Source organism: Oxyura jamaicensis, chromosome 15 (assembly GCF_011077185.1).
Source record: "Oxyura jamaicensis isolate SHBP4307 breed ruddy duck chromosome 15, BPBGC_Ojam_1.0, whole genome shotgun sequence".
Classification (NCBI taxonomy): domain Eukaryota; kingdom Metazoa; phylum Chordata; class Aves; order Anseriformes; family Anatidae; genus Oxyura; species Oxyura jamaicensis.
This window is the reverse complement of record NC_048907.1, coordinates 8,141,573-8,168,994: the sequence shown is the minus strand read 5'-3', so window position 1 is coordinate 8,168,994 and position 27,422 is coordinate 8,141,573. Positions and strand designations below refer to the sequence as shown.

General features: G+C 41.8%; 1 protein-coding gene across 7 annotated transcripts; it reads left to right on the top strand.

The window, feature by feature from the left end:
- Positions 1 to 56: 56 nt before the first annotated feature.
- PISD (phosphatidylserine decarboxylase) lies at positions 57 to 27,336 on the top strand. 7 transcript variants are annotated; one of them, XM_035340255.1, is made up of 8 exons: positions 57 to 158; positions 2,563 to 2,657; positions 7,915 to 8,090; positions 21,280 to 21,516; positions 21,662 to 21,800; positions 22,702 to 22,848; positions 24,227 to 24,387; positions 24,694 to 27,336. In XM_035340255.1, the coding sequence occupies exons 1-8, from the start codon at positions 109 to 111 to the stop codon at positions 24,916 to 24,918; spliced, it is 1,230 nt and encodes a 409-aa protein (XP_035196146.1). In that variant the 5' UTR covers positions 57 to 108; the 3' UTR covers positions 24,919 to 27,336. The 7 variants fall into 7 exon arrangements, with proteins under 7 accessions (XP_035196146.1, XP_035196144.1, XP_035196148.1 ...); XM_035340253.1 differs by lacking the exons at positions 57 to 158; positions 2,563 to 2,657 and adding exons at positions 16,797 to 17,213; positions 19,133 to 19,298 and having other exon boundaries at positions 7,952 to 8,090; XM_035340250.1 differs by lacking the exons at positions 57 to 158; positions 2,563 to 2,657; positions 7,915 to 8,090 and adding exons at positions 12,388 to 12,515; positions 16,797 to 17,213; positions 19,133 to 19,298.
- The last annotated feature ends 86 nt before the right edge of the window (positions 27,337 to 27,422 follow it).

Sequence of the window (27,422 nt, the reverse complement as noted above, 5' to 3'; positions counted from 1 at the left end):
CCCTCACGCCGCCGCTCTCCCCTCAGCCCCGCCCCGCCCCGCCCCTCCCACCTCCCTCCCTCCCGCCCTCCCGGGACACCGCAGAGGACGCGGCGGCGGCGCGAGAAGATGGCGGCGGCTTTGGCACGGCGCGGTGCGGCCGCGCTGCAGCGGAGCAGGTACAGGCACGGCATGGCACGGCGTAGAGTAGAGGGGCCGCGGATGAAGCTTAAGCTGAAGCAGCGGCAGCTGCTGACAGCCGGGACCCTGGGGGCGTGAACGGGAGGGGGCTGCCCGTTCGCTGCTGTTGCCTCGCCGGTGCGAGGGGGCTCCGGGCAGCCGAGGAGGAGGAGGCAGGCAGGCAGGCAGGCTTGGCAGGAGCAGAGCGGAGCTGCTTGCCCGTGCGTCCCCGTTTCGGAGTTCTCGGCTTGCAGGATTCTTGGCCGGCCTTCTCCCCCGCAGAGCCTCCGCTCCCCTGCCGCCCTGCCCTGGCCTCACGCCGGGCACCGAAACCGGCCCCGGGGAGAGCGCGGGGCTCGGCGGGCTGCCGCTCGCTGCCCCTGCCCTGAGCCCGGACCCGGGGGTGCTCGGCCCCGAGCTGTCAGCACGTCTGGGGACACACCGGTGTTGCAGGCTGGAGCTGGTTTTCATATTTTTATCCCTCGCTTTTAAGTGCTCTACAAGCTTTCTGGTAAATTAATCCAGGTGGCACCGGACTTAAGCTTTGTGTAGCTTTGTGAATCCATTATTTGCAGCCCGCAGGCTCCTAGCTCGCTGACAGGCAGCCGCTCCTTCTCTCTCATGTGTTGGAATATGCCGTGGAGCAGGCCCTGTGTTACAGCAAATTAGTGTAGTCTGGATCAGGTGACTTCGTTATTCACGTTCAAGTTGCATCATGTCGCTGTGTAAAACATACAGGTTCTGCAGCAGCATGGGGCACCTCGGGGTTTGTAAGGAAGTAATGTCCTGGGAGATGATGCAGCCGTGTGGCATGTTTGGCACCTGGTTACAGGAATCTGTGTTTCGGGAAGGACTGTGCTGTTGTATTTGGATTAAAGTAATGGTTTTAAGAAGCTGCAGCGTAGAGTGAAATACTGCTAACTTTGTGTTATGGGGAAAATTGAAAATTATAGGTAGTTATCCTTGAGGAACACACTAAAGCACACTAAAACATTGGTAGCAAGTACCTACCACTATCCTTACGTGACTTCTGGACAACAAATATGCTATTGATAACTTTTCATAACTAAAGAGAGAAAGTCTGTATGTGACTGAGTAGTCATCTGAAAATCATTCTTAAAAATCTGGGAGAATTATAATCGCTTCCTGGAACTGAATCACCCTAATGATGCAGTAGCTTTTAAGCTAATGATGTAACTTTTTACTCAGCATGTATCTGATCAAGAGGAGATGAAAAGTCTGAGTGCCAAATGAAGACATCCCTGTTGTCACATTTGCATCTCGGGAATGAGTGCCTGGCAGTCACTTACTTTTCCAGCTATACCAGTTTGTCTAATAATCTAAATTACATCTCAGAATCCATAAGTGTTCTGTGTTCTCCCCCTTCTCACCATCGTGGTGAGGGAGGAGATGCATGAACCCAATTTACGATTAAAGTAGTTCCTGTTGCATTTGGAAGTTCCTAAATGACACCTGTGTAGCAGCCCGGTGGAGACAGAATGAGATTGTTTAGCACTCAGGATTATTCCAAAATTTCACCAATACTTACAAGCAGTGCGTGGTTTGATCAGTGTGACTGAACTCACCTTTGTTCATTATAAGCATTACCTTTGGATGGAGTTAAATACTTGTCAGCCTTATTGTTGCAGAAGACGATGTTGATGCTTGTGCTGTCTACCTTCCCTGCAAACAGAGAAATGTTTTAAACATTCTTGTTTTCTCCAGCAAAACACAAGTCACTTATTGAGCTTCAAGTAGTTGTTTGCATGCTGTTGTCTACAATTGGTTTATATTAGACTGGAAGCAGATCTAGAGAGGAGTAGCTGTTACCAATTTTAGTCTTTTTTTTTTTTTTAATAACAAATAAATTGTTGATCATGTAGGCCAGGACGGTACCTAAAACCAAAGATGACATTAGGCGATGTTAGCTTGCTATATTAAAGACCCAGGTTGTAGTCACTATCAAATATATTAAAATTCCAAACAGCCCAAGATATGGTACACGACATCATAACCAGTTGCCCAAAAAGCGCTATTGCTAAGATCAGCAAACACAGTACTCAGAAGAGCATCACCATTATGATAGAACATAGTTAAAAAAACACGTCAGTGTTCTGATTTAAAAAATAAAAATAAAAATGGAAATACAGGAATAAGAAGAATCAAGTAGATGCAGCACTAAACAATGAGGTATCTGCAGAAGCAGTTGGATTTGTCATGGAGATGATTCTCATGGAGATGAGGATGTTCTCCTGAAGGAAGGAATAGGATTTGGTAGCAATTTTACAGTACTCGAAAGTTTTTCCTTCTTTGTTGTTCAGCTTCTGAATACTCTGTTTACGTTTGCATTGTAAAACATCTGTACATCTGTAAAGCAACTGTTTCTTGTGTGTTGTTCTACAGTTTGCTGACTAGCTGTAACTTCCTCACACCTGAGAACCTGTGCATTAGAACTCGAGTCCTGTGGAAGCAGCCACCTTCTAGGACGTTTTTCAGTGGTAAGTGCATCCTTTATCTAACCCAGTGTTAAAAAAGGGGTTACTCAGAATTTGTCAAATTCTGCTCACGTAATAGTGAATATGAAGTTATTGAGGTTAAAGCAGATGGAGTCTGCTTTAAGCTGATGCAAGTCCAGAGTCAGAGAGTTACTCAATTCACCAAATTTCCATAGACACATGTTTGCAAATGGTGCTTTATACCTTCTGGTGGTTTGTTCTACAGGCAGTAAAAGAAGGGTGTTTATCTATTCCATAAGATTCCTTTATGAGGTATTATTCATTGTTTCTCAACTATTTGGGAATACTTGGGTAGCAAATGTTGTAACAATATAATAAAAAAATACAGAAATCATTTGCTTTAACAAAGAGGAATATTTGTCTAAAATAGCCATGGTTGAAAGCTTCTCCGTTCTAAAGAAGCACCATCTGTTTCACAGTGATTTTATAGATACGAAGAACCTTGCAGAGAAGCACATTTAGGCAGCGGTTTAGATGCTGTCATTATCCAGAGCAGTACTTGGCTAAAACTGAAATTTGGAGGAATGTCAGACCCAAAATTAGGATTACCTACGTTGGAGCTTAATAGCCATGGAATTGTTTATTTTCTGCTTTTTTTTTTTTTTCCCTCATTATCTTTAATCGTTCTTATACTGTGTAATTCCTGTGTGTGTTTTTTATCGAGAAATTGCCTTGTGATGCCATCTGTCCTAATGGTCTCTTTTAGCGTATCCACTTTTTTAGTGTATTTGCCTTTTTAAAGCTTCTTTGATACTTCAGCACTCATCCTTTTCATTGTGACTATCACTTCTGAAGAAGCCTGTCTAACAGGGCCAGCAGAGGAGAAGCAAAGATGTTAAAGTGAATGGCAACCCCTTTTTTTTTTTTTCCCTAAGGGAAATGTATATATTTATATTGGGATCTGTTTCTGTTGTCATCCTTGGTAATGTTTTTTGCCAAGTTTGCTATTTAATTAACATGCACAAGCATTGCAATAGTCAGGCAGCTCTGCGTCCTTCGTTACATGCCTCTCTGTGTAAATAAAATTCTAATTTCAAAACAAATTAATCTCTCTTGTATTATTTTCATATTGGTGCGCTAATGAAGCAAGTTTTCCCTTTTAGGCAGTTTTGTACAGCTCTTAACATATAGCAAACGAGAGGTTAATCATATAACATTAATGTCAATTTCTTGGCTTCATCATGTCTGCTGTATGGAAAATGAGTGATTTCATGCTTCCCTATACTCAATAGTTTCAACAGCTGGAGGGAAATAGAATGTTTTGTAACCCAAATATAATCAGCCTGTGATCTGAGTGCTGAGAGCAATGCTGATAACGTGCTGGAGGAAGGAGGTCTCTGAGGAAGAGCATATATGATGGAACCTCATTACCTGCAGTTTTAAAACTTTTCTGAACATCTAAAATTTTCCTAGTGAAGATGATCATAACAAATTAAAACCAATTGACCACAGGTTTATTTTTCTTAATTACCTTCTGCAGATTAGTTTTCTGAGGAGCTGAAAAATGTGTTTTTAAGAGACACAATACAATTTAACGGAGAGATTCATGTTAGTACAGCGTTTTTATGTATATTTTTTTAAAAAAAGTTTTAATAGTTGGACTGAGCCAGTATTTCCTGTACTTTACATACCTATGTCGTATCAATCACCCTCATTTAGAAACTTAAACATCAGTTTAATTGCTTACCGTGTCCTGCAACATTTCCAAGAGTTCTGTTGTTCTTGAGTGTTTCTAGCAGGACCGCCCAGCCGAGTGCCAGGCCGGGCACTGTGTCCATCTCTTGCAGGGCGGTGTCAGAAGGGGATGTGAAGGCATCTGCATGGATGCTGGCTGAGGGATCTTTGCAGCAACGTAGTCATGAAATGAGCTTGACAGCTAAAATAGCATCTGTTATCAACATGAAATGCAGAGAAATAGCGTTAGACCATGAAGTGACTGACTTTGAAGGGAGACATCAAACTTAATATGTAATGGTTAATAAGAAAGTAACAGCATGTACCAGGTTGGAATTTGCTGAAAGCTGTTCAGTTGGGTTACCCTCTTTGTGGTGTAATGCACAGTGAGATGCCTGTGGAAATCAGACTCCAGCAGTTTAACAGGCATGGGAAAAAGAGAAGGCCTAAATATCCTTTTACATTTCTATCTGTGCTTGTAATAAACCAGGAAATAATAAAATAATAAATCAGGAAATTGAAGTAGGATTGCATGAAATGTTTAAAGCCTGATTAAAATGATGCAGATGCTGGGAATTACTCTAGCTGGACAAGGATGTGAAGAGCAAATACTGATTTTTACCAACAATTTGTTTGTAAACAGTAGCCTATGTGTTGTCATGGTAATGTAACAACTGCATATAACGTTCAGGTTTTGTTTCCTTGCCAGCTCAGGTATTGATCCCGTTTTCTGTAGCCACTTCTTTAACTTGCCTGTCCAAACCCTTTGCTTGTGTTATCATTTATAGATACTTCATTATTGATAAATGTGCTTACACAGCTTAATAGAAATGGCAGCTTTTTGTTGCCAAAAATTAAAGTTACACCTTGCAGGGGGGGAAAAAAAAAGCTGAAATGCATAATGCAAAATTGCCGCTCACATGAAAGAAAGGATCTTTTGACGTTTGTTTGTTTTAAGAAATTAACTTTGTAGCCAACCACTTTCTAATCCATACATATTTCAGATTCTGATTTGGATTTAAAACTAGGTGCCTTGCAAATGATGTCACTAGGAAGAGAAGATAACTCTTCTTTATTTCTACCCCTTATAATGGCCTCATTGAAGGAGTTGTATCTTTTCCTAGAAGAAATTCTTAGTTGTAACAAAACAGTGTTTGTTTTGCATCTGATAGCGTAGACTAGAACGTGCCTCTGATTATGCAGTTTGCTTTATCATCCTGTTTTTTAACGTTTCTGAGGAAATGAGTCTTTATTCATTTCATAGAAGGAACCTTATACTTTCTTTTTATTCTGATTTGCTGAATATGCTTGATGGTTTTTTTTAAAAAAAAAATCTAAAACAGATTAGCCTTATCTGAAAGGAGTTCAGACTTAGGGATGGTTTGAAGCATGGAAAGGTAAGTTAATGGTTTGTTAAGTCCTAAACATTTTCCTCCTGTCCAGGACTTGTTTCTGTTGGCTGATTTGCCAAGGCATGAGCTTTTCCTCACATTCTCTTGCTGCTTGCCAGATAGCTGCTGCAACGCTAGTAGTGTTAGAGAACGTGATGTTCAGCTGAAACCTCTAAACTGCACCAACTGCCTGAATATGGTATTGTTGCCAGAATCAGCAACGAATCTTTTGGTCTTGGAATTTGTAAACTTGTGTGAATTTCATTTATATGTGAAAGGTAGGGAATTTTATTTTGTCAGGGGAAAAAGAAAGTAAGTTTAACAATGGCATGTTGAATGTCTTTGCCAATGCTGATGATGTGGATAGAGATCATGGAAGCACTTTTTGTTAATACAGCTCTTCAAATCTTTCATCAGCAAAGTAGATTGTTTGCTGTGGCTTGTGAAACACCAAATGGTCTCTAGCAGAGGAAGAGAAATGTTCACATAGGTCTATCAGTGGAGGCTCTTGAAGTGGAAACAGCCTCCAGATACAAACCAGAAAAAGCTGCTCCCGCCAAGGGGTTTTGCTGTTTGCTAGCTGTGGTGAAATTGCTGAGCAGCTTTGCCTACTTAGAACCCAAGATGTGGTGGGAAGGCAATTAAAGGCTTTAGGGCTAAAGAGCATCATTGGTCTCTGTTCAGATATTTCTGTTGAAATGGTGATGCAGCTGTCTAGGCAGACCAAAGTTGAAAGGTTGCAGTCTTTGCAAACTTAAATATCTATGAAGAAAGATTTTTACTTAGGTGCTCTGCCTGATCCATGTCCTTTATTGAGCATTTTCTTTAGGACATCATGTTTTCTAGAATCTAACTAACTGTAGTTGCTGCCTTTTTTTAAAAAAAAAAATATATATATATATATCAGTAAGAATAAAGCTGTTTTCATGTTATGATGTATTTTCAGGGCTATAATTCAAAAAATGTTTTAAATCACATATATAGGAAAAAAAGAGAGCAAAAATATTTTGGTAAAACAAAATATGAGTAAGAATTACTTCTATTGGGTATGTTCTTGCAGCATCATAGATGAAAAACATTTGAATGCACCTGATCTTTGCTTTGTGTCTATGCATGCTTAGAAATAGAGCTGGAATTACTGGGTTGTTTTTTTTAGTTGTTAATTTGTTCTTTCAGAGTCAAGCCCTAAGCCTGACTTTGATGGAACAAGATAGAGTCCATTGTTTTTGCTTCCTGCTCATCCCTCTTAAGGATTGTTGTGGAAATGAAATGACACCAATAGGTGCCTGAGAATCAATTCCTTTGGGCAGCATTTTCTCTGTCTGGCAATGACTTGTGCTCGTTGCTGGGAACCTTCAGACTAATACAGACAGGAGAATTTGCTTAGCTCAGGACAGGAGAACTTACTGAGCCCATTATGCCTGGAGGACTGTGAGGATTTGGGAAGGGAAATGCTTTCCCCCTCCAGTGATGGCTCTGTTGCTTAGTGACTGTGCAGCCTACATGTCTCACACAACTGCATAAGGCTTCAGTTATGCAAGAGGAGCTTGGTAGTTCTCGGTAATAACATCAGAATAGATGTAATACTAGATGTCACTTTTTCCATGTATTACAGCAGAAATGTGCCTATTACCCTGTTTACCAAACCTACACTAAAGCAGGTGGTCATTTCCTTCCCTCTTCCAGTTGGGGAATTCCAGAATCATGCGGCTGCTATCTATAATGAAAGCTCTAATGACTGAGAGGCAAGAGGCTCTACAGCGCTACACGTTGTTCCCCAGTCACTGATTTTTCCATATGGTAACAACGCAGGAAATCTCATAGAAGTTTGATAGAAATCCAGAAGTGAAGTCACGAGAACTGAATCCTAGCTCCTGGCGCTTTCAGGCAGCTCATTTGATATACTTTTTGGGAAGAATGTTGGAGAGATGCAGGGAGAGAGGGGAAGAAGTTAAAAACACTGACCAGTTAGTGCTAATCAGCTGAGTTTCGGTAACTCGGTAAGGTGCAGTAACTGGAGCGCTTAGGACTGTTTATAAATACTTTGTGTCATAGATATCTGATGACATTTACATCATCTGAGCTGATGTCCCTTGCTGCATGTGTTAGTTTAGTTTGCTTTTTAAACAGTGTAATTGTTCTCTTTCCTTAAAGTCTGCTTTTCTTTGTTACAGACAGGAAGAAGTTTCATACTGCTCCGGTAGGACAAGCCTTCCGCCTGCGCCCCTTCCATGTTCTGGTGGCTACAGGTGGGGGATATGCAGGATACAAAAAATATGAGGATTACAAGTTGGAAGAGCTAGAGAAGAAAGGCATAGAGCTGCCTGTGAAGCTTGCAAGCGAGTGGGAGGTAAGAAACTTGTCGCAATTGTTTCTTCTGTTTGATGCAAAGCCCCTTTGCTCTCTTTCCAACAAGGAAACATGTAGTTTGTTCTCTGTAGCTGATGCATTTCATGGAATTAAAGTTTCTGTCTATTAAATGGATATCATTTCTGCTACAGTCAATATAATAATAAATTGGGAACTGCTGCCATATCCTTCAACCTTTAGTATGGCCAGTGCTTTTTTTTAAACACCTCAAATCAGAATTACAGGAGGTAGTTAATCAGGTGATTTTGTTACGTATTTTGGAAAAAAAAAAAAAAAGTTTGGTAAGTACTGAATCATTCAGAATGAAAGTTGAGTAGTCTAACCTCCTGCTTAAAGTAGGGCTGATGCTGAATTCAGAGCAGGTTACTCATGGCTTTGTCTACTTGGGTCTTGAAAATTTCCAGGACAGAGATTCCTCATCCTCTCTGGGCAGCCTGTTCCAATGCTTAAGTATCCTCATAATGAAAAATACTTTCCTCATATCCAGTTGGAACTTTCCCTGCATCAATTTATAGCTCTTGTCTCCCCATCTCCCTTAGTAAAGAGCCGGTTCCATCTTTTTAGTAAACTTTTCTTAGATGTTGGAAGGCTGCTGCTAGGTCCCCCCTAAGCGTTCTCCAGGCTGAACAAGTCCTTAACCTGTCCTCACAAGTCATGCGCTGCAACCCTCTGCCCGTCCTGGTGGCCTTTATTGGACATGCTCAAGTCTATCAGCATCTTTCTTAATTCTAAGAAAACTGGATACGGTATGCCAGATGTGGTTTAACATGCCCAAAGTAAAAGGGAATGACCTTGCCTTGGCTTCTGCTGCTATATGCTGTTGGCCTTTCTCACTGCCAAGGCATGTTGCAGACTGGTTTTCAAGCTACTGCCCACCCGCACTCCTGAGAGAGCATCCGGCACGCATCTGCAGCAACTCTAGAGGAGCTGTTGGCTTTGTTTAGTGCTGTGCATTGTCTTACTTTCCCCACCTTGAATTGCAAGGTAGCAAATTAAGCACATTTTATAATTTACAGAATTAAATTCAGAAATCAAAATCGACAAGACTGAAATTACATATAATAGTATTCAAAAAACATTCAGTGCTGAGTATGTCCTAGTAGTTTTAGCTAAGGGTACAGCATGTGCTGTATTTGTGGGGTTTTTTAATCTTTTCACTGACTGCTCAATCTGTGCTACTTTTGGCACTTTGCTTACTTCCTATGTGCCTTCATGCCATATTTATTTTACAAGAAAGCTGAGACTGAATTAATACTTAATTAAAAATCTACTTGTTTTCTTTGTGAATATGTAGCAAGACCTTTTTTTCCTTAGGTAATACCTAGATCTATAATGACACTTGCTGATCCTGAGGAATTTTTGCCTTTTTCTGGATTACAAGAAGTTTTGATTTTTTTGTGGAATTGCAGATTCATAGGTCAAGTAGCCACTGCAGCATTGAAGAAATACTTCATAACTTGATGTAACTGCTGTATCTCCATCGAACTATTAAGGAGATATTGTACAACACTGTGTTAGGCAGAGTTAAAGTACATGTGGTATTCCAAACGGTGAGGTGAGAGTGTCAGTGCAATTTCTGAAGGCAAGGAGTTAAAAATTCTAGGACTGTAGGATTGTGTAGGAGATGCTTCAGTATGACCTTTAGCATCCCCTTTCTTTGCATTTCTAAGCACACTGCAACCGTGTGAGTACTTTTGGCCACATGCCTTTAGGGGACAAGGCTGGAATTCTTAAATTCATTTTCATAGTGACCCAAATCAGATATGATCCAGACAGGCCAGATGCTAATAGCTTAGGCTCATAGTTCCAGAGGAATTTGTCTGTAAATCTGTCTTCTGTATATTCTTGTCCTTCTGAAGCATGTTTCAAACAGGTTTTATGTTTTGATTAAAAGAGAAATTGCTAAGTGTCCATGGAGTACTTATTTTAAAAGGCACTGTCCATTCAGTTGTGATACTTGAAAACAAATTCAATTTCATACCTTAAAGTATGAATGATAATCTTAAAAAGTCCCTTATTAAATTTGCTTTTTTTCATTATACTGCTGTGCTGGTTTGTTATTACTGGTGGTTATTTGGTGAAGCTGCAAGTATTGCTTTTCATGAAGAGGCTCCAAAGAAATCACACAAAGCATTTCAAACCAATAAGGGCTCCAAATGCAGTAGATACTAGTGGGAGACTAACAAATTTTCCTGGTCATTCCTGATATGCTTAGGTTTTGCTGACTGCTTCTGTGGGAGACAAAGGAAGTTTGACAGTTAAGAGGAAAAAGAAACTGTTCAGACATTGAAAGAAGTATTCTAAACAATGAAGGATTCAAGAAAAATAAGAGCTGCATTGTTCTTCTTTACTAAAAAGTGGAGGGTCTTTTTTGCTGAGCTATCACTTTCCATTATTCTTTTTTTTTTCCATTATTGCATCTGCAGAAGCACGCTTAGGAGTGGGGAAAAGAGGGATATTGTCTTGTTTTTAGAGGCATGAGCCTTTGCATAGGTAAAAAGACACCAAGTGTGATTGATAGGGCTTTGAAAGTGGTACAGAACAAATTGCTGCATGTTACCTTGCTGCTGTGAACATCCAGTTCCCCTGTACCAACCTTATGTTGATGGGAGAATACACCACCTTCCACCTGACACTCTGTCTGTAAGGCAGATTCCCTTGCTTCTGAGCAAAAGACAGATGCGAAATAGGTAATCATCATCATGTTACGCAGGCAGGGAACGTCTCCCTGTTGCAGACGTACACAGCAGATATCACTACGGAGGTGTGTATAGTTTCTGATTGAATTAAAGAGTATGTTCCTATGTTCTGAGCTTAATAAAAGAGTATAAAAAATTTATTTCAAACCAAGCATCTCTTCAGTTTTTCCCCAGGGAAAAATAGAACAGTTGTTTCTTTAGCACAGACTTTTTCTTCCCATAATTTTCTTAGAGACATTATGTTGCTAATAGCTTGAGCTGATTAATGCCTTAGTGTGTCTCTTACTGTGAATACCAGTGAGGATCAGCTTTCATTTAATTAGATGAGGTAAAGCAGAGGGCTTGGAGGGAAACAGGCATCATTTATCAGATAGATGGAAGCTTATTGCTTCAAATCCTTGCTGTCATAGAACATTTCCTGGCCGGGATCTCCATGTGTAGCATGCCATACATACGCTAACTAAGGCTTCTTGCCTCTTTTCCCCTAGGCACTGGGGCAGTGTTGCTATAGGGTGGCTGAATTATTCAGAGGAACCTTGGCCAAAGAGTGAGTTAGGATGAACAGAGTGACCAGAGTTTGTTTCTGGAAAGATGAATTTCCTGTAGCTGTCCCTTGCTTTGTTCTGGTCTGATAAAGTGACATAAAATACTGGGTTTATGTAAGGATCTCTCTTGTTGGAATGACAGCACGAGCAAAAACACCGTGAACCTTTTACAGCTCGGTTCCCTTAGTGACATCTGGTAAGTCAGATGACAGATAATACACACTTTAAAAATGGCTTGGTACAGTGAGGAAGTGCTTGAGTATAGATTTAAGATCTTGATTCTCAAAGGTAAGAACCCAATTTTTCCTATTGATGTTAGAAACGCCTGGTATTTGTGTAACGGGATACAGGATGATATTTTGGCAGTACAATACAGAAAGCACTTTTTCTTGGCCCAGAGGAGACATTCTGTGCAAAGTTGAGAGGTGTGTATCCAGTTCAGGAAAGAACTAATAATGGAATAAAGCCTTTTTTCTTCTTTGTATCCAACTTGTTCTGTTATGGAAGAGTAAAACACAATGGGTGGTGAATTGTTTTCTTACTCTTCATTCTTCCCATGTTCTGATGTTTTAAATTGTATTTGAGAAAACATGTGATTATGAAGTATTTCTTGTAGAGCTGCCAGATGGCCGTGATGAAGATGGCCAGAAATGTGAAAGGGGATGATATTTCAGTATCAGAATGAGGAGGGTGCGATGGCATGTTTTTTTCTCCACTCTCCGGAAAACTTAGCTGAATAAAATTATATTTTTCTTTCCGACCGGTGGGATGGATTTTTGAATCCATGCCTGCCCACTCTCACACGACTTATGAGCATCCTGCTGGGATTACAGGACAAGTTATGAGTGTTTCAGGAGTGTTTTGAGACCAGTGCACCTTCTTGAAACCACGTGTCGGCTTCAGGGGCGGCCCCAAAGAGGAAAGCGTGCGGGGCCTTGCGTGCCTTGCTCCCTGGCACGGTGGTCCCGGGGAGGCCGGCCGACGTCGTGGCCGCGTTCCGGGCCCCTCCGGTTTCTCTTCCTCTTCGTTTCTCCTGCCCTGGCTCCTCCTCCTCCCGGGGCTGCGGGAAGGCGGCCGCTTCGGCGCGCCACTAGCTGGGGGCGAGGCGGGGCCGTGCCGCTTCCTTAAGGCGGGGAGCGCCGTGCTGAGCCGAGCCGGGAGGTAGGTGGGAGCCGGCAGGGAGAGCCGCTAGCCCGGGGCCGCTTTGTTCGCGTGTCCGCGAGCTGCCCTGGGAGGGCGGAGGGGCCAGGCGGAGGAGAGCCGGCTCTCCCCGGAGGTGCTGCCGCCGCTGCCGGCCGCGGGGCAGGGCTGCGGGCTCCGGGGGGCGCAGGGCAGCCGCTCGGCGGTACGGAAGTTTCGGGGGCGGCGTTGCCAAGTCTGGAGTCCTTCGTGAGTAAGCCCGGGGCCGGGGAGGGACAAAGGCGGCCGGCTGGAGCCGGCTCGGAGGGCAGAGTCTCGGCGGCAGGTGGGGCCGGGGCCGGGGCCGGGCTGGGGCCGGGGGCGGCTCCGGGGGGCTTCGGGCCGCGGGGTGCGAAACGTCCCAGCGGAAACGGGCGGCAGGGGGCCCGGCTGTGTCAGTCTTTGTGCTTTTGGGGTTTTTCATCTCGCTGCAAAAGTAAATACCGCATTTTTCCTGTTTCAGAGAAGAGCTCTTTGAGACTATTTAACAGATTATTTTTTTTGCACGGCTTTAAGTTCAGAATAACAACAGCAAAAACCACCCCTACCTAATAGGTTGAAATACCACGTTTTTCCCCATCTATTTATAGGATGTAACTAAAAGTGAAGTGTAAAAAAAAAACAACAAGACAATCAAAAGGTTTTTCTTAACAAATTAAGAAATATTGAAAAGCCTTTCTACATTTTATAAAGCAGAGAATTTCAGAAACGAAAGGTGGGCAAAGCAGAGCAGGGTGCATCCCGTTACCCAGCACCCCCACAGAGCACGGCATGCTGCTTGGCCAACTTGTCCCCAGCCAAGCTGGAAGAAGTGAGAACACTACTCAAAAATCACGTGGCTGTGGCGAGCTCGAAGCCTGCTCCTGGGCTCCCCTGGCAGCAGGAAAGCAGGCGGCTGTGTCACAGGCACAGAGTTCAGCACCTCGTGGCAGGGTGTGCAGCACCTTGGGCTCCTCTCGCTGGGCTGACTCCAGAGAAGCGGCTGGGAGCTGTGTCTGAAATTAAACAGACTGCTGGAGAACGAGTGGAACCGTTAACAAACCGTGCTGTGTCATTGCGTACCTCTCTCTTGAAAGCAAGACCTTGTTTTTGCTGGCAGTTAGGCAGAATGCAGCGCTGGGAGTGGCTTTGCAGTGAACTTCATGGGATGTCCACAGTGCATTTTTTAAATGGCAGTTCTGTTACCAAATGTAGAAAGTGTGACCAGAGGGCTCGAGCCCTCCGACGGGCGCATTCCTAGCCTAATGATTCATGCTTAGGATTTAAAACGGAGACCGCAGGTTTGAGGTACAGTTGCATGTTAGTCTTCCTTGCAACTGCCTTTGCTTGCTGTTTATAAAAACTTGAGGGTAAGGCTTGAGGCAGTAATAAGAAGACAAGTAATTAAATGGGGTCACTAGATTTGATGCTTATTTGAGCTGACAGAGCAGAATGGTGTTGCATAGCTGGCAGATTAGCAGTTCACTATTAGATAATAATTCTCCAGGGATTTGTACCTCATGGTCACCGCTTCTTTTATTTACTTAAGATGCATTCTGGATGAGTTCAGGCAGGTGAGAGAGTTTGGCGCAGATGTCCAAGCTCCTAGAAACCAGCAATCCTAAGATTCTTTTCCAAGCTAGTAACACAGGTTTTGTGGCATTGCCTGGATCCCACGAAGTCCAGCCGTTCTGAAGCTACTATGCGAGTTCCTCCACCAGTTCTTGTTCCTTTCCCTGTGGAAAGCAGGTAAACGCAGGGTGGATTTTTCATTTCATCCTTCTGACAGTGGAGGAATTGTAAATTGCTGCTGAGGCAGTTGCAGTAAGAATGGCAACTTGCCATTAAGTCAGCACTTAAGCGGGACTCACAGATCTGCATCTTGGTGCATGTAACGAGGTCAGTAGAACAGAATGTAAGAGAAACATAGGGTATCATACTCATGTGAACTGAGTTTTTTGAATAAGTGGATGAAAAACCTTATAATGCAAATATTTGCCCCATCCTGGAGAGGAATCTCTCTTGAACCACACTGTTCTTTTTTTTTGATTTGAACTGAAGGGTGGTAGTCCCCATTGCATTGGGCAGGAGAACATTTCAATACCCGTTCATTTTTAGGGAGCAGATGAGATGTATAACTTTTTCCACGCTTTCACAGACTCAGGCTTGCTCAATCTAGAATATAATTCCTTGAAAGCATTTGGGAGGATGAAACTGAACTTCTACTGAAAGAGCTCATGGATTTACCTCCCTAATCCTTGAGAGAAAGGTATATAATGTAGGTAAGGTGGTTTTTGTGCTGTTGGTCTTCTGCAAAGCCATGCACAAGTGAAAGAGGCAGTTAAGGGGGCAGTGGAAGGGGGAACAGGGCGCAGCCAGGACGCATGAGCTGCTCAGACAAGGGGCTGTCCGCCTGCTCCTGCCTGGCCTCACCAGTGCCAAACAAAATATCTCGCTTCACAGTTTTGTGAAGATTCATGCTCCGCATGAAAATGATTTTAATCAGATCCGATGAAGTGCCTTTTGAAAAAGCGTTGTTGATTTTTTCTTTTTTTCTATTAAAAAATTGTTTTTTATTGGTGGTTATTTCCAACATTCCTGGCAAATCAAGAGAAATAATCCCCTGTGCTCCTTGTTGCCTTTCTTTGAGTTTTGATGGGATTTTGTGTAACTGCTTGCATCATTTTACTGTACATATGGCTTTTTTTTTTTTTTTTTTTTTGAGTGTAAGTGTTTTTCTGGTGCCAGCCAGAGAAAGATTGAATAGTATTTTCAAAATGAAAATAAAAAAGCTGAGGCAGGGCTTGGGGAGGAAGGAGTGTGTTTTTGAGTACTTCCAATTGATCTTAAATTTGCCATCTTTCAATTAACTGTTTGTTGTTGTTGTTTATAAATGCAGTTGTTAAAATTCAGCTTGAACAACAAAATAAACACAGGTTTTGGAACTTCCTGTGATTTAGGATATGATGTAACTGTTTTCTTTTTGAAAAAGAATACTTTCATACGCACACTCCAGAGGTGTTTCTTGGGAATATCTGTAATATTTAGAGTTGAAGGCCAATCATAATACATGATTCTTGCTGGAATATTTTCCTTTCAACGCCTGGGTGGAAAGCCTTTAGCTAGTTATTTCTAGATTTTCGTGCCGTCCCTCCCATTTCTCCTGCCTTATCCCTAATAAAATATATAACTTTCTCTTACATCAGAGCACCAGTGTTCTTTTTGATGTACTCTCTAAGGCATACAGCTTTCACTGTGTTCAGAGAACACTGGAAAGAAGGATATAACAACATTTATATATTTCTTTTTTTTAACCCAGCCTTTAACAGGAAAAAAAAAAAAAAGAGAGAGAGAAATGGATAGCCACTACAGAGATAGCCTCTTAACTATTCTGGGTATTTGGTTTAATCTTGAGGTGAGACATAGCTAGCTCACTTCCCCTTTCTAAACCAGGGGTCCTGTTTCAATCTGATTTAACAGTCCAAATCCGGACAAGAGGAGATGCAGAAAGGTTTGAGATGCAATCTGCAGGGTCAAAGAAGGAAACTTCTCTGCTTGTTCAGAATGCTGAGACAGAAATACTGTAGCCCTTTGTCTTTAACATACAAAACAAACAACAGCAACAAAATAACTTCCTTTACACGTTTGGCATTTTAGTTCTACCGGATGTAGACAGTACGGACAGCCACATAAAAGACATGTTAACGTTTCTTTTATAACTCATTCACAAGCTGGCCCTAGAGCTGGCTTATTTCATTCACTAAACATCTATGTATTAGTAGAAGAATGTCCTTTACCTGTTCCCTAAGTGAGTCTTTTGAGATGGGAAGAGGTTCCAGGAGATGGATGTTGGTGTCTGGCAAGAGTTTGTGTAATGGAAAGACGTTCCTTTCCTCTGTTTGCTTCCCAAGCGGGACATTAAGAGCAGGAAAGGATTTTTGGTGCCCAGTAGTCTGGAACTGCCTAAGCTGCAGCTGCTGCACTGCAGAATTGAAGCTGGGAATTATCTCCTCCTCTTCTCCGCCCCACTCCTCCTCCCAGCCTCGGATTCAGACCAGCTCTGGGGTTAGCTGTGTGAGGCCGGCTGGCTGCTCGTCTGACTAGTGCATCGGTGCTCAGCAGCCTGAGACTGCAGGGAGTTCTTTGGAGAACGGAGTTTCGATGGCGACCAGGAGTAGGGAGAAGCAAGGACTGCTTATACGGAGAGCTTGTTTTTGTCTTGTGCAGAGTCGTCTTTGTAGCGGGATGTTGAAATATGACACAATGCCTGTTTGTTTGCAATAGCTGCAAGCCTCGTAGCAGAGATTCAAGTGGGAAACAGAGGGGGAATCCAGAGAGAGACCAGCGGGGGAATTAGAAACTGTGACATCGCATCCTCCCTCCTGTGCCGGAGCAAGCAAAGAAAGGAGAGGTAGAGGAAAAAAGACTGAGCCTTGCAACCAACCATCACCTTGGCGATGTGTCAGTCAAACACCCTGCAGGGACCAGATCTGCATACAGGGAAATGGTGAGATGCTATAAAGCTTTATCTAACCCTCCGCCCTCGTGCTACAACCTCCGCAAAGTTAAAATTCATGTCCGGAGGCTGCGTTCAGGGAACGGCGGCAGCAGCAGCTGTGCCGGGGACCAGCACTCACAACTGGACAGTCCAGGCCCGGCTGGCTCTGCCGGTGGTACACCAAATAGGAGAACTCGTTTCAGGTACTGTTCGGTGTTTTCTGCTTTGCGAGAATGGTGACTGAAGGGAGAAACAAGGGAGGGAGGACGGGAGGGTTTCTGGGCAGAAGGAGCGACAGACATCTGCAAAGCTTTTGTTTGGCCTAATTACTATAAAGCTCCTTATGCATCGAATTGGCAGAGAAGGGCATGCTGTTATATGACAAGGGGAACGAGGAGGGGTTCTTTCTTTTCCTTTCCTTTGCCCTATTCTCCATAACTAGGAGAAGAGAAAAAATTGTGAAGGGTCTGCTCTGAAACCAGGCCAAGGCAGTGCGAAGCCTGAGGGCTCTGGAGTGAGCTGCCAGGATGCAGCTCTGCCGGGATTGGTCCACAAGCGACTGCAGTGAAGGGGGGGAGAGCAGCGGCAGGGGGAGCGGTACCTCGGCGTGGTGCTGGCAACCCGGGTCTGGCCCTGCCAGCCCTGGAGCAGACCGCAGGCTCACGGGTGGTGAGGATGGGAGGAGGAACATGAAGTGCCACTTCCTATTCCCATGTTGAGTCAGCCCCACCTCCTGCTGAGAAAGCCGGCTTTACCTCTGCTGAGACAGCATTTCATCTCCTTAGGTGTTTGCTGTGTTGTTTTTTTTTTTTCTTGCATTGCGATGCATAGGTAATTCTTTGTTTTTTACATATTATTTTTCGGGGGGAGAAAAAAAGTTGTATTTGCTGCAGGGAGAATTCCTGAGCCAAAAGCACCATCTTGTATTCCAAAGTGGTGACAGTTGTACCTGGCTGTGTGTTTTTTAATTCTGATCCAAGTTTTGAAGAGAACATGTTGGCAAGAAAATTTACCTTTTAGTTTCCCAGAAGACTTGAATATTTTGCTCTAAGGTAGACAGTGGGGTCCTGGAGAGCCTCTCATGCAGATCTCCTACAAGGATCTGAACTGAGACACAATTCACGATTACCTCTAATAAGAGGAACAGGTTTTTTTTTGTTTGTTTGTTTGTTTTTTTTTCCCCCTTGGAGAGTTACAAGTTCCAATACTGCCTGCAGCCATTAGTACAAAATGAGTTTGCTTTCATTCAGGACATCCACATAAACAACTGCACCAATGATTTTTTTGTAATGAGGCAAAGGAATTATTGGGCTACAGAGACTAGATAATCTTGCAGCACTAGCAATATCAGCTTTGTTCCACATGTTCTGTGTTCAGCACCAAGGGTACCCAGTAAAAGATTTAAGACCTGAGAAGACATCTTTTGGAATCAGTTATTTAAGCATTGTATTAATTAACACAGGAGTGCCACTCCTGTTGTTGCTCAAGTAAGTGCTTGTTTCCTCAAGTCAGTTAACAGCCAACAGGTCCGTGTAAATTTGACTCCAGTATCTTTGGTATTACAAAATACAACTTAAGATACAACCTAGTCAAGATGCCTTCAACACAACAAACCCTCTGAGGGATGTCGATTTCTTAGATTTCAATGACTTCTTTAATCAGAGTATCTGCTTGTTCCTTAATGTTGCTCATCCATAAAGTTCTGGGATTTAATGTCCCAGCATCACAAGAATCCTGGCTTTCAGGGTACTGTTTGCTGTCTGCTTTGACTATCCAAGAACCGGAACAGTCAGAAGCAACATTTTCTGTGAAGGGTCTGTGAAGGGTCTGTGGATGTAATCTTTTAACATTTGGAAGAAGAACCTTTGCTCTCTGTTATTTGCATTGCAAACTATCGTGTTGTTAGTTGGATGATGGATATTGTTGGTTGGGTTTGGTTTTGAGGTAATCCGGTTTTCTATTTTGGGAAGGGGAAGAATTTGCCAAAATAAAGGAAGAAAGGACTTGCAGAATTGATCTTTACTTAAGGATGACCAGGATTAAACCATCCCCAGCTACCAGAAGCTGGCAGTTCTGAGGCTGAGATGGCTGACCGTCTTATGTTGTGTATGTAATCTTTCAGGTTGCAATTTCCCCAGCTGGCCCTGAGGCGAAGGTTGGGCCAGCTAAGCTGTATGTCTAGGCCTGCTCTGAAACTCCGTTCTTGGCCTCTGACTATTCTCTATTACCTTCTGCCTTTCGGTGCTCTTAAGCCCTTGACCAGAGTGGGATGGAGGCCTGTGAGCAGGGTAAGTGTGAGCAGGTCTCTTCTGCTTCATGTATGTTAGCTGTATGATACTGAAAGGAGCTGGCAGCAGCTGGGTGGAAAGATATTTATAGAACAGGCTGATGATCGCTAGCATGAAAGCAGAGAGGTGCAATTCACGTTTCCCTTTAGTTTTTACTGTTTATAATTGTTGTGACTAATTGCTTCACAGATAAGTGATTTTTGGTAGTGGAGAATTTTTGTCCTCTAATGGCCATGGTCTACCCTGAAAAACTGACAGAAAAATTTTAGTTTATTCAGTCACCTCAAAGTGTCAGGGCTAAGATAAAACAGACCAAACCGCTTGTCCAGTTCCCTTTCCTAGCCACACTAAAATGGTCTCTTGGCTCTTTTGTAAAGAGAGGGTTTGTTCCTCAAGTTCTTTGAGCATTCAATCCAGCCTGTCCAAATGATAGATTAATGCAAATCTCCGCTCTGACACTGTCAAGTAGTGTGTAGGAAATTGTGCAAGTGGATATAGTACTCTAACTATCATGCGGTTGCTGAATGCACCAACCACATGAACATTCTGACTGAAAACTGTAACAGAATCACAGTTCTCAAGATTATTTCCTTTAAATATCTGTTCTCTTTGAGCCCGACAACTTGAAAACCAGATGCTTTTGAAGAGGAGGGCTACTAGGAAATATTGACAGTTTTTGTGACTTTACAATTGTACCTGTATATTCTCAGTGTTTGTGGAAAATTGTGCAAAAATGATTTTAGAAATTAACACTGTATAAGACACACCAAATAAAATGGCAAAGCATTTTTTCTTCAGTACTTCAGATTGTATAACCAAAGGCACTGTTGATTTACAAGTTTTTATCTGAAGTAAGATTAGGTTGATCACTTCTTCCTGAAATATCACTGTATTTTAATGCAGGATGGTGATTTCTGAGAACAATCTTCATTCACTGTGTTTGATAGGATGGACAAGCTCTCAGCCAGCATGTGCTTGTTTGTGTTTATGAACTATATGTTTATATATGAATTATATGTTTATATATATGAATTATATGTGTTTATATATATACGTATATATAAGAATTTGGAAGTCAAATGTAGCTGAGTTGCACTGTTTGAAAGATTGTACTAGATTCGGCAGATTACTACTTATTCAAAACTGGTCTCAGAAGGTTTAGTTCCAGTGCTACCTCCTACATGATCATGCAAGCTTTTGGGCTGATACTAAGTACCACCAACCTCAGAAATGCTACCTGCTGGAATTACCAACAGGAAAAGGCTGTCCTCTGTCCAGATACATCAGTATTATGTATACCCCTTACCAACATTGCTTGATTTGTTTATTTTTGCTACTAAAATATATGCTTTGATATAAGTCCAAAGGTAAACATATTTTTGCAGGAACAAACTTTATTCTTGCAATTAGCAACTGCTGTTGTTGCAAAAGAATGAGTAAGGCTGGCAAAAGTTTATACCAGGTTAGGTGCATACACATGGGTTGGGTATGTTTCTTCAATTATACAAGTATCCTTAGAGATATCGGGATGTAGAAAATACCTTCATTAGTAGATATATCTGAGAATTGCATTATCAAATACTGAGAAATTATTTTTCAGTCAGTTTTCGTTTGGTGGTTCAAAGAGGAATACTGGTAATATTAAGCTGTTCTGATAAGTATTCTAGTAGCACATGAATTTTTCTGTAAGCCTCACGTTGGGCAGTTTCCAGTAATTTGAATCAGAAGCTTCTGTCGGCAAGAGAATGGAGTTTCTGGCTTCAGTATTAGTAAATTTCATCCTATCCTTTATTTGCTTTCATCACAATGCAGGGAGTGAGGATGTGAGTACAATGTTGATTTTTTGCTGACTTAAAAGCTACTTCATGTGTGCAAAGGGAGTGTTTAGCAGACAGCTTGATCCTTTTTGTTTTATGGGAAGAAGTGAGAGAAAACCATCAACGGGAAGAACTGAACGACATCGTGTTAATTCTTTCTTCAGGTTGCTCTGTACAAATCGGTACCAACTCGACTACTCTCACGAGCATGGGGTCGCCTGAACCAGGTGGAGCTGCCTACATGGCTTCGGAAGCCTGTTTATAGCCTGTACATTTGGACATTTGGAGTAAACATGAAGGAGGCAGCTGTTGAAGATCTGCATCACTATAGAAACCTCAGTGAATTCTTTCGCAGGAAGCTGAAACCACAAGCACGGCCGGTCTGCTGTTTGCATAGTGTGGTGAGTAAAGGGAAATGAAGGCTTAACACTACGCTACCAGCTTCCCTGCTTCCACCAAAGAAACATGTCTGCCTGCTCTGATGGATGGAAGGATGAAGAATGCATGAATTCCTAATGCATTTCATTTTTTTATTCTTTGCTGTAGATTAGTCCCTCTGACGGAAAGATCCTTAACTTTGGACAAGTAAAGAACTGTGAAGTGGAGCAAGTAAAAGGGGTTACTTATTCACTGGAATCTTTCTTGGGACCTCGCATCAGCACAGAGGACTTGCATTTTAGTGAGGGTAAGTTTTGATCAGTTGCACCTGTTCTGGTCTGTCCATTACAGTGTTCTCAGAGGTCAAGAGAAAATACTTTTTTTTTCCCCTCACATTTCCTGGAACAAAAGCAGTTCTCATTTCTGTTCTATTTGGGGATAAACTTGTCACTGTTACAGTTCTGTTTGTGCACTGGTAGCATTATACTGTCTGTTTTGTTCTGATTCATCCAGTTAGATTGCTTATTTACTTTTTATGTGGTTATATTAACAATTACAACTGATTCCAAGGTCTGCCACTGTAACGATGCTATAGCTTTCCTGATGACAGACTGAAATGTGCCTGAGCACCCTATTAGCAAAGATGGTACAAGCTGCTCTGTAACAAGTTTTGTGCACGAGCACTATACTCTATTGACTTGTGTTGTCACTGCTTCTGCTGCACCTTGAGCAAGACTCAAGGCTTTGAGTTTTGATGAGAGCAACATATTTTGCTAAACTGAAGGGGGGACTAGAAAGACCAGGTTCTGCAAACAGTTACTTTCAACATAAGCACAAAATCAACTACTTTGTTTTATAAACCTACGACCTTTACACAAATTCTGTTCTCAAAAGGGTGGCTTTAAGAAAAAATTGGTGTTAACTGGATTTCAGTTTCTGCTGCTCTGTTTAGGGAAAAGTAAACTCCAAAACGAATGAATTTCCAAAATGATTGAAACAGTACAGGCTTCCCTTGTCATAAAGGGAAAAGAATACTTTGAAATAATGGATTCCTGGGCTTAAGGGTATCTTCTTCTAGTCTTACTGAAGTATGTAGACTGCATTTAGTCCTCTGTTAGTAGCACAGTTTCTAATGTAGAGTGCTCAGCTATGGTAAATAATGGCCATAGAGTATCTTTAACCCCCTTCTTTCCATGGTTTCTTTGCAGCCTCACCTGGTAACTCCTTTCAGAAACAGCTAGTCACAAAGGAGGGGAATGAGCTCTATCATTGTGTAATCTACCTTGCACCAGGGGACTACCACTGCTTCCACTCGCCCACTGACTGGAGGGTGTCACACCGACGTCATTTTCCAGGTTGGTTTCTGTTCCTAGAAAATAAACAGATGGAAGCAATGCTGTAGGCCACTGCTGAATGAGACCTGCTAACGGACCACTTGTACCTGATGGATAATGGGAGCATAGTGATTTTTCATATGTGTTTATGACTAGGTAACATAGTTTACCAGAACAAATCACATGTGAATGGTGAAAAAAGTAATATTCTATTCAGGTTGTCCTAATTCCTTCAAATACTTGTCAATGGAGGCTGACCTGACTTGTTCCCCAAAAAAAAAAAAGTTCAGTTTGCATCTGAAATATAGTTCTGCAAGTCAGAACAAACAATAGCCTTAAATATGAAGTCTATTCCTGAGCTTTGAAGTTTTTGCTGTAATAAATTTTATTTTTCAACTGATTGATGTTATTAGTATTTCCTGGTCAGTTCTAGCTAGCTAATAGGCTTTCTTTTGCAGTTTTAGTAACTACTTTTATGCATTTACCAAAGAGAACTGTAAGGGGCTGCTCCCAGGCACTGCATAGTTAACCAGTGAAAACACATTCCTAAGCTGTAACAAGTCATTTAGCTTCCTTTTAGTAGCCTGTAACCCTTAATGTGACGTTAGATGTATCTTAAGTGCTTACTTGAAGGCTTCTTTCAATTCCTTCTATTAGAGCTGAGACTAGGGACTAGTTCTTAAGGTTGTCCTGACCCTGATCTCTCTTTATCAGATGGCTATTAACAGTAGTCATCATTTGTGAATTAACAGATGAAACTGAGACAAAGTTGGCTAGATCTTTGGTAGAGGAATAACATCAGATACTGTAAAAATGAGTCCGTGCACCTCCTTTTGGTAACAGAGGAGTAGATATGCCTGATGCTAGAATAAGCCTCAACAATGGCAGATATTTTGAAAGGGACTCTTAAGTGCAGCTTTTGCTCCTTACTTTAAAGGCAGGCCTTCACTGTTCAGGAACAGTCGAAGTGAAAGCCTTAGAAGGGAATAAGTGAAAACCAGGGAGTAGAGGGAACAGGTCAGCCTGAAAAGAACCATTTCTGGTTATGAAAATTTAAACCCTTTGTTCTCTAATAGGGAAAACTGTCAATAGTGCTCCAGATTGCATTCGAGCCCTACAGCAAAGGATGAGAATGGACTTTGTTTTCCCAGTGACTCTGCTAGGAGAAATATAAAGTAGTATGAGCCATTCCTGAACACTGTTGATATTTCTGCAACCCTTTTATTTTCACTATAGCCTTGTTTTTTAATTGCTATGCCTGAATTTCTCTCTTCCCATGAATATGTGGCAGAATTGCTTACTGGATCAGCTACAGTTATACTGAAAATACCATTCAGATAGCGTTACAGTACTGCTACAAGACAAACAATTGAGTTGGAATGTTTTCTTGCTATTGCAGGCTCTCTGATGTCTGTGAATCCTGGAGTTGCTCGCTGGATAAAGGAACTGTTCTGCCACAATGAACGGGTTGTCCTTACAGGTGACTGGAAACATGGCTTTTTCTCTTTAACGGCTGTAGGAGCAACAAACGTGGGCTCTATCCGCATCTACTTTGACCAGGTGAGTAGTAGACAGCTTTCTGGTTTTGGTGTTTGAGGGTCGTAAAGCAGAATGGAAAAATAATAAAAATTCTGTGAGCCTGAAATTAAGATGTTTCACAGCCATTAAAGTTCCATGGTGATGACATGTTTTAAGACTGATTCTCAGGGAATCACCTGCAGTATACTTTTTTTAAATACTACTATTGCACTTTTTGAATTGTAAGGTCCTGCGCTGAAAATGCCTGGATACCCAGAGTCTGCAGTTGTGTTGATGAATATAGAGTACCGAAATCCTCAACTAACAGTTCCTTCCTTCTCTGTACAGGACCTGCATACCAACAGTCCCTGTTACTCAAAAGGTTCCTACAATGACTTCAGCTTTGTATCCAACAACAACAAGGAGGGAATACCCATGAGGAAAGGAGAACATTTAGGGGAATTTAATCTAGGCTCTACTATTGTACTCATTTTTGAGGCACCTAAGGACTTCAAATTCCACCTCAAAGCTGGACAGAAAATCCGCTTTGGAGAAGCCCTGGGCTCTCTATAGAAACTCACGCAGCAAGAAGGTTTTATATACAAAGGGACTTGTATCACATCACAGAGAGTTTCACTTAACAAGCGTATATCACTCAGCAGGACCTGGGTGAGGAAAATGGAAGATGTCATTGCTATGTTCAACTTTGAGAGTATTTGGCCTATATTTACATATTGCTGCTGAATGCAGAAAGAATTGAATGAACGTGTATGTATCAGGTACAGCTGCCTTCAAAGATGTTGGCTATGGAGATTTCTGTCCTACCCTGTGCCTGTAGTCTTTGATATTCTCCCCCTCAATGTGCCACAGGATATCTTAAAAATCCCTTTTAAGCCTTCCTAGACCATGCAGGTGCAATGGGGAAGGGTGGAAATAGAGATTAGGTTTATTTAAAGGGACATTAAGAAGTTGAGTCAGACCTTGTACCTTAAATCTGCTGTATTTCTTTTTCAGACTTGAGTAACAAATGCATTCTCATCTTTATTCTCAAACACTTCTCTGAAGTCCTTATATAAAATACATGGAGAGCCATTAACTAGTCCAGTTAAATGGACTATTATGGCTTCACAGTCCAAATTAAACAAAATGCACAGACTGCATCAGTAAAGTAAGTTATACATCCAATTTATTTCCTAACATTAGACAATTTTAATTATTTTACCTAACAATGGCCCTTGAAAAATGGACTTTGCACTGTATTTTAAACCTGGAACCACTGTGTCTACATTCCATACAATGAAACTGGTCGTGGTGGATTTTTTTTTTAATATTAGCAGACAGATCCATATGTCCAATTCCTAATCCATGCTTTTATTTTGCTATTCCAGGCCTTAAAGATCTTGTTTGTATTAGAGAGAGAGTTAACCTCTTGAATTAAGGGTTGGAAGACATAGAGGGTATTTCTCATGTGATGCTATATATTTTCAATGTTGCTTTGTCATTAAATTATTGAAGAATAGTTCCTCTATTTACAGGGCAGTTTCAGATACTTCAGGACCAATTTTTATTGCATGGAGTGCAATGTCATATGTACTGACAGTACATTAAAACAACAGCTCTTGGAAGCAATCCCAGTTGCCTCCCTAGGCCATCCTATAATGCACTGGCACCTATTTTGTCTTATCTAAAATATAGAAAGCCACACCTGCTCTGACTTCTGCCCTCAGATTAATTTTGCTAGGAATGTGCTGGGGCCTGAAAGCTTTATGCTGGAGCTTCATCGTACAGCAAAACTTCAGAGCCTCATTGTAACTTAATGTCAAGAAGAATAAACAAAACACCTTGGATCTCTTGAGCGCGGCACCAAAAGCCCTGACACCGGTGCCAAATAAAGAAGAACTCTGTTTTAAAGCAATGTATCAATTAATTTTAGAAAATAAACTGTTTCAAGTCCAGCCGCTCAAACATTTTGAGTTGACATTGCTGTCCAGCGCTTGTGGGAGTGGACATGCTTATGAAACTTGCCTTTCTGATCTCTGAAAGATTTCTCATACTACTTTCTTGCTTGAGCCTTGGGTGTTTTTTCTGCTACTTCAAGGAGATAGTAGGCTTTGATCAGCTGTGACTTCTTTAAGAAAAACTTACCTTCTTTGTATGCACTGCAGAAAATAGAATATAATTTTATTGTACAAATGTCCAGTTTGCCAAGTCCTGTATGCTTAGCTTGTCATCAGGAATGAAAGGATGATGAACTGTATGTAGCAATGTAGTCCAGCCATGACTCTTAAGATGATGGTGGCTGTTCAGGTGACAAGCAGGAGAAAATTCATTTGGCTCTGAGAGTCAATGTTTCCTCACTTTACATGGGGAGGAGTTTGAAAGCTTGAAGTGGCTGTTCGCCACCTGTCTTGTTAAACTTCTTGGCAGTAGCAAGTTTACTCCTGCAGCAGTGTATTACCACATATAGGTTTCTAGAGATGTGCACTTTTAAACCACCGAGAGTAAGAAATATTAAGGCAAACATCAGCCACAGATGATTCAACTGTGGCTAGCCTCAACTTCAAAGACATGTTTATAGCAGACAACAACTTAGTTCCAGTGGATGAGAGAAGGGATAACAATCCCTTCTCCACTGGGGCCTATGGCATTCAGATGTAGCCAAAGCAACTTTAAGCTTTAATTTCTTGCTACTCAGCATCATCATCTGCAGGATCTGAAGGTTATTGTTATTCAGTAATGGAGGATGTATTAAAGCAAAATCTGGTAGCCTAAGTCTAAGAAGTGAGAGAGGATTCAGCAATGCAAGTAGCTGGTTTTGTGAAGGTCTTAACACTGTGCAGAGCTAGCTGATTAACAAACATTACTCGTTGTGCAGTGGTCAGCAATTGTTCTAGAGCTGGAAGCAAAGTTCATAGAGGGTACTGATAATGCTGTGAATTTCTCCTGCATGGAGAATCCATTGAATTCTTCAACTGTATCAGTAGCACGGTATTTTTGTATGTCAAAGTGTATGACTTAATGACATTAACTCATTTAATTGCAAACATTTTGAAATAAAGAGTCTTATCTGTGTTGCT

Excerpts from the sequence above, each read along its gene's own strand:
- PISD (XM_035340253.1), top strand. The coding sequence starts at position 17,017 with ATGGTGAGATGCTATAAAGCTTTATCTAACCCTCCGCCCTCGTGCTAC. Across the intron at positions 22,849-24,226 it reads ACACCGACGTCATTTTCCAG|GCTCTCTGATGTCTGTGAAT; the intron begins GTTGGTTTCTGT and ends TTGCTATTGCAG. Across the intron at positions 24,388-24,693 it reads TCCGCATCTACTTTGACCAG|GACCTGCATACCAACAGTCC; the intron begins GTGAGTAGTAGA and ends TTCTCTGTACAG.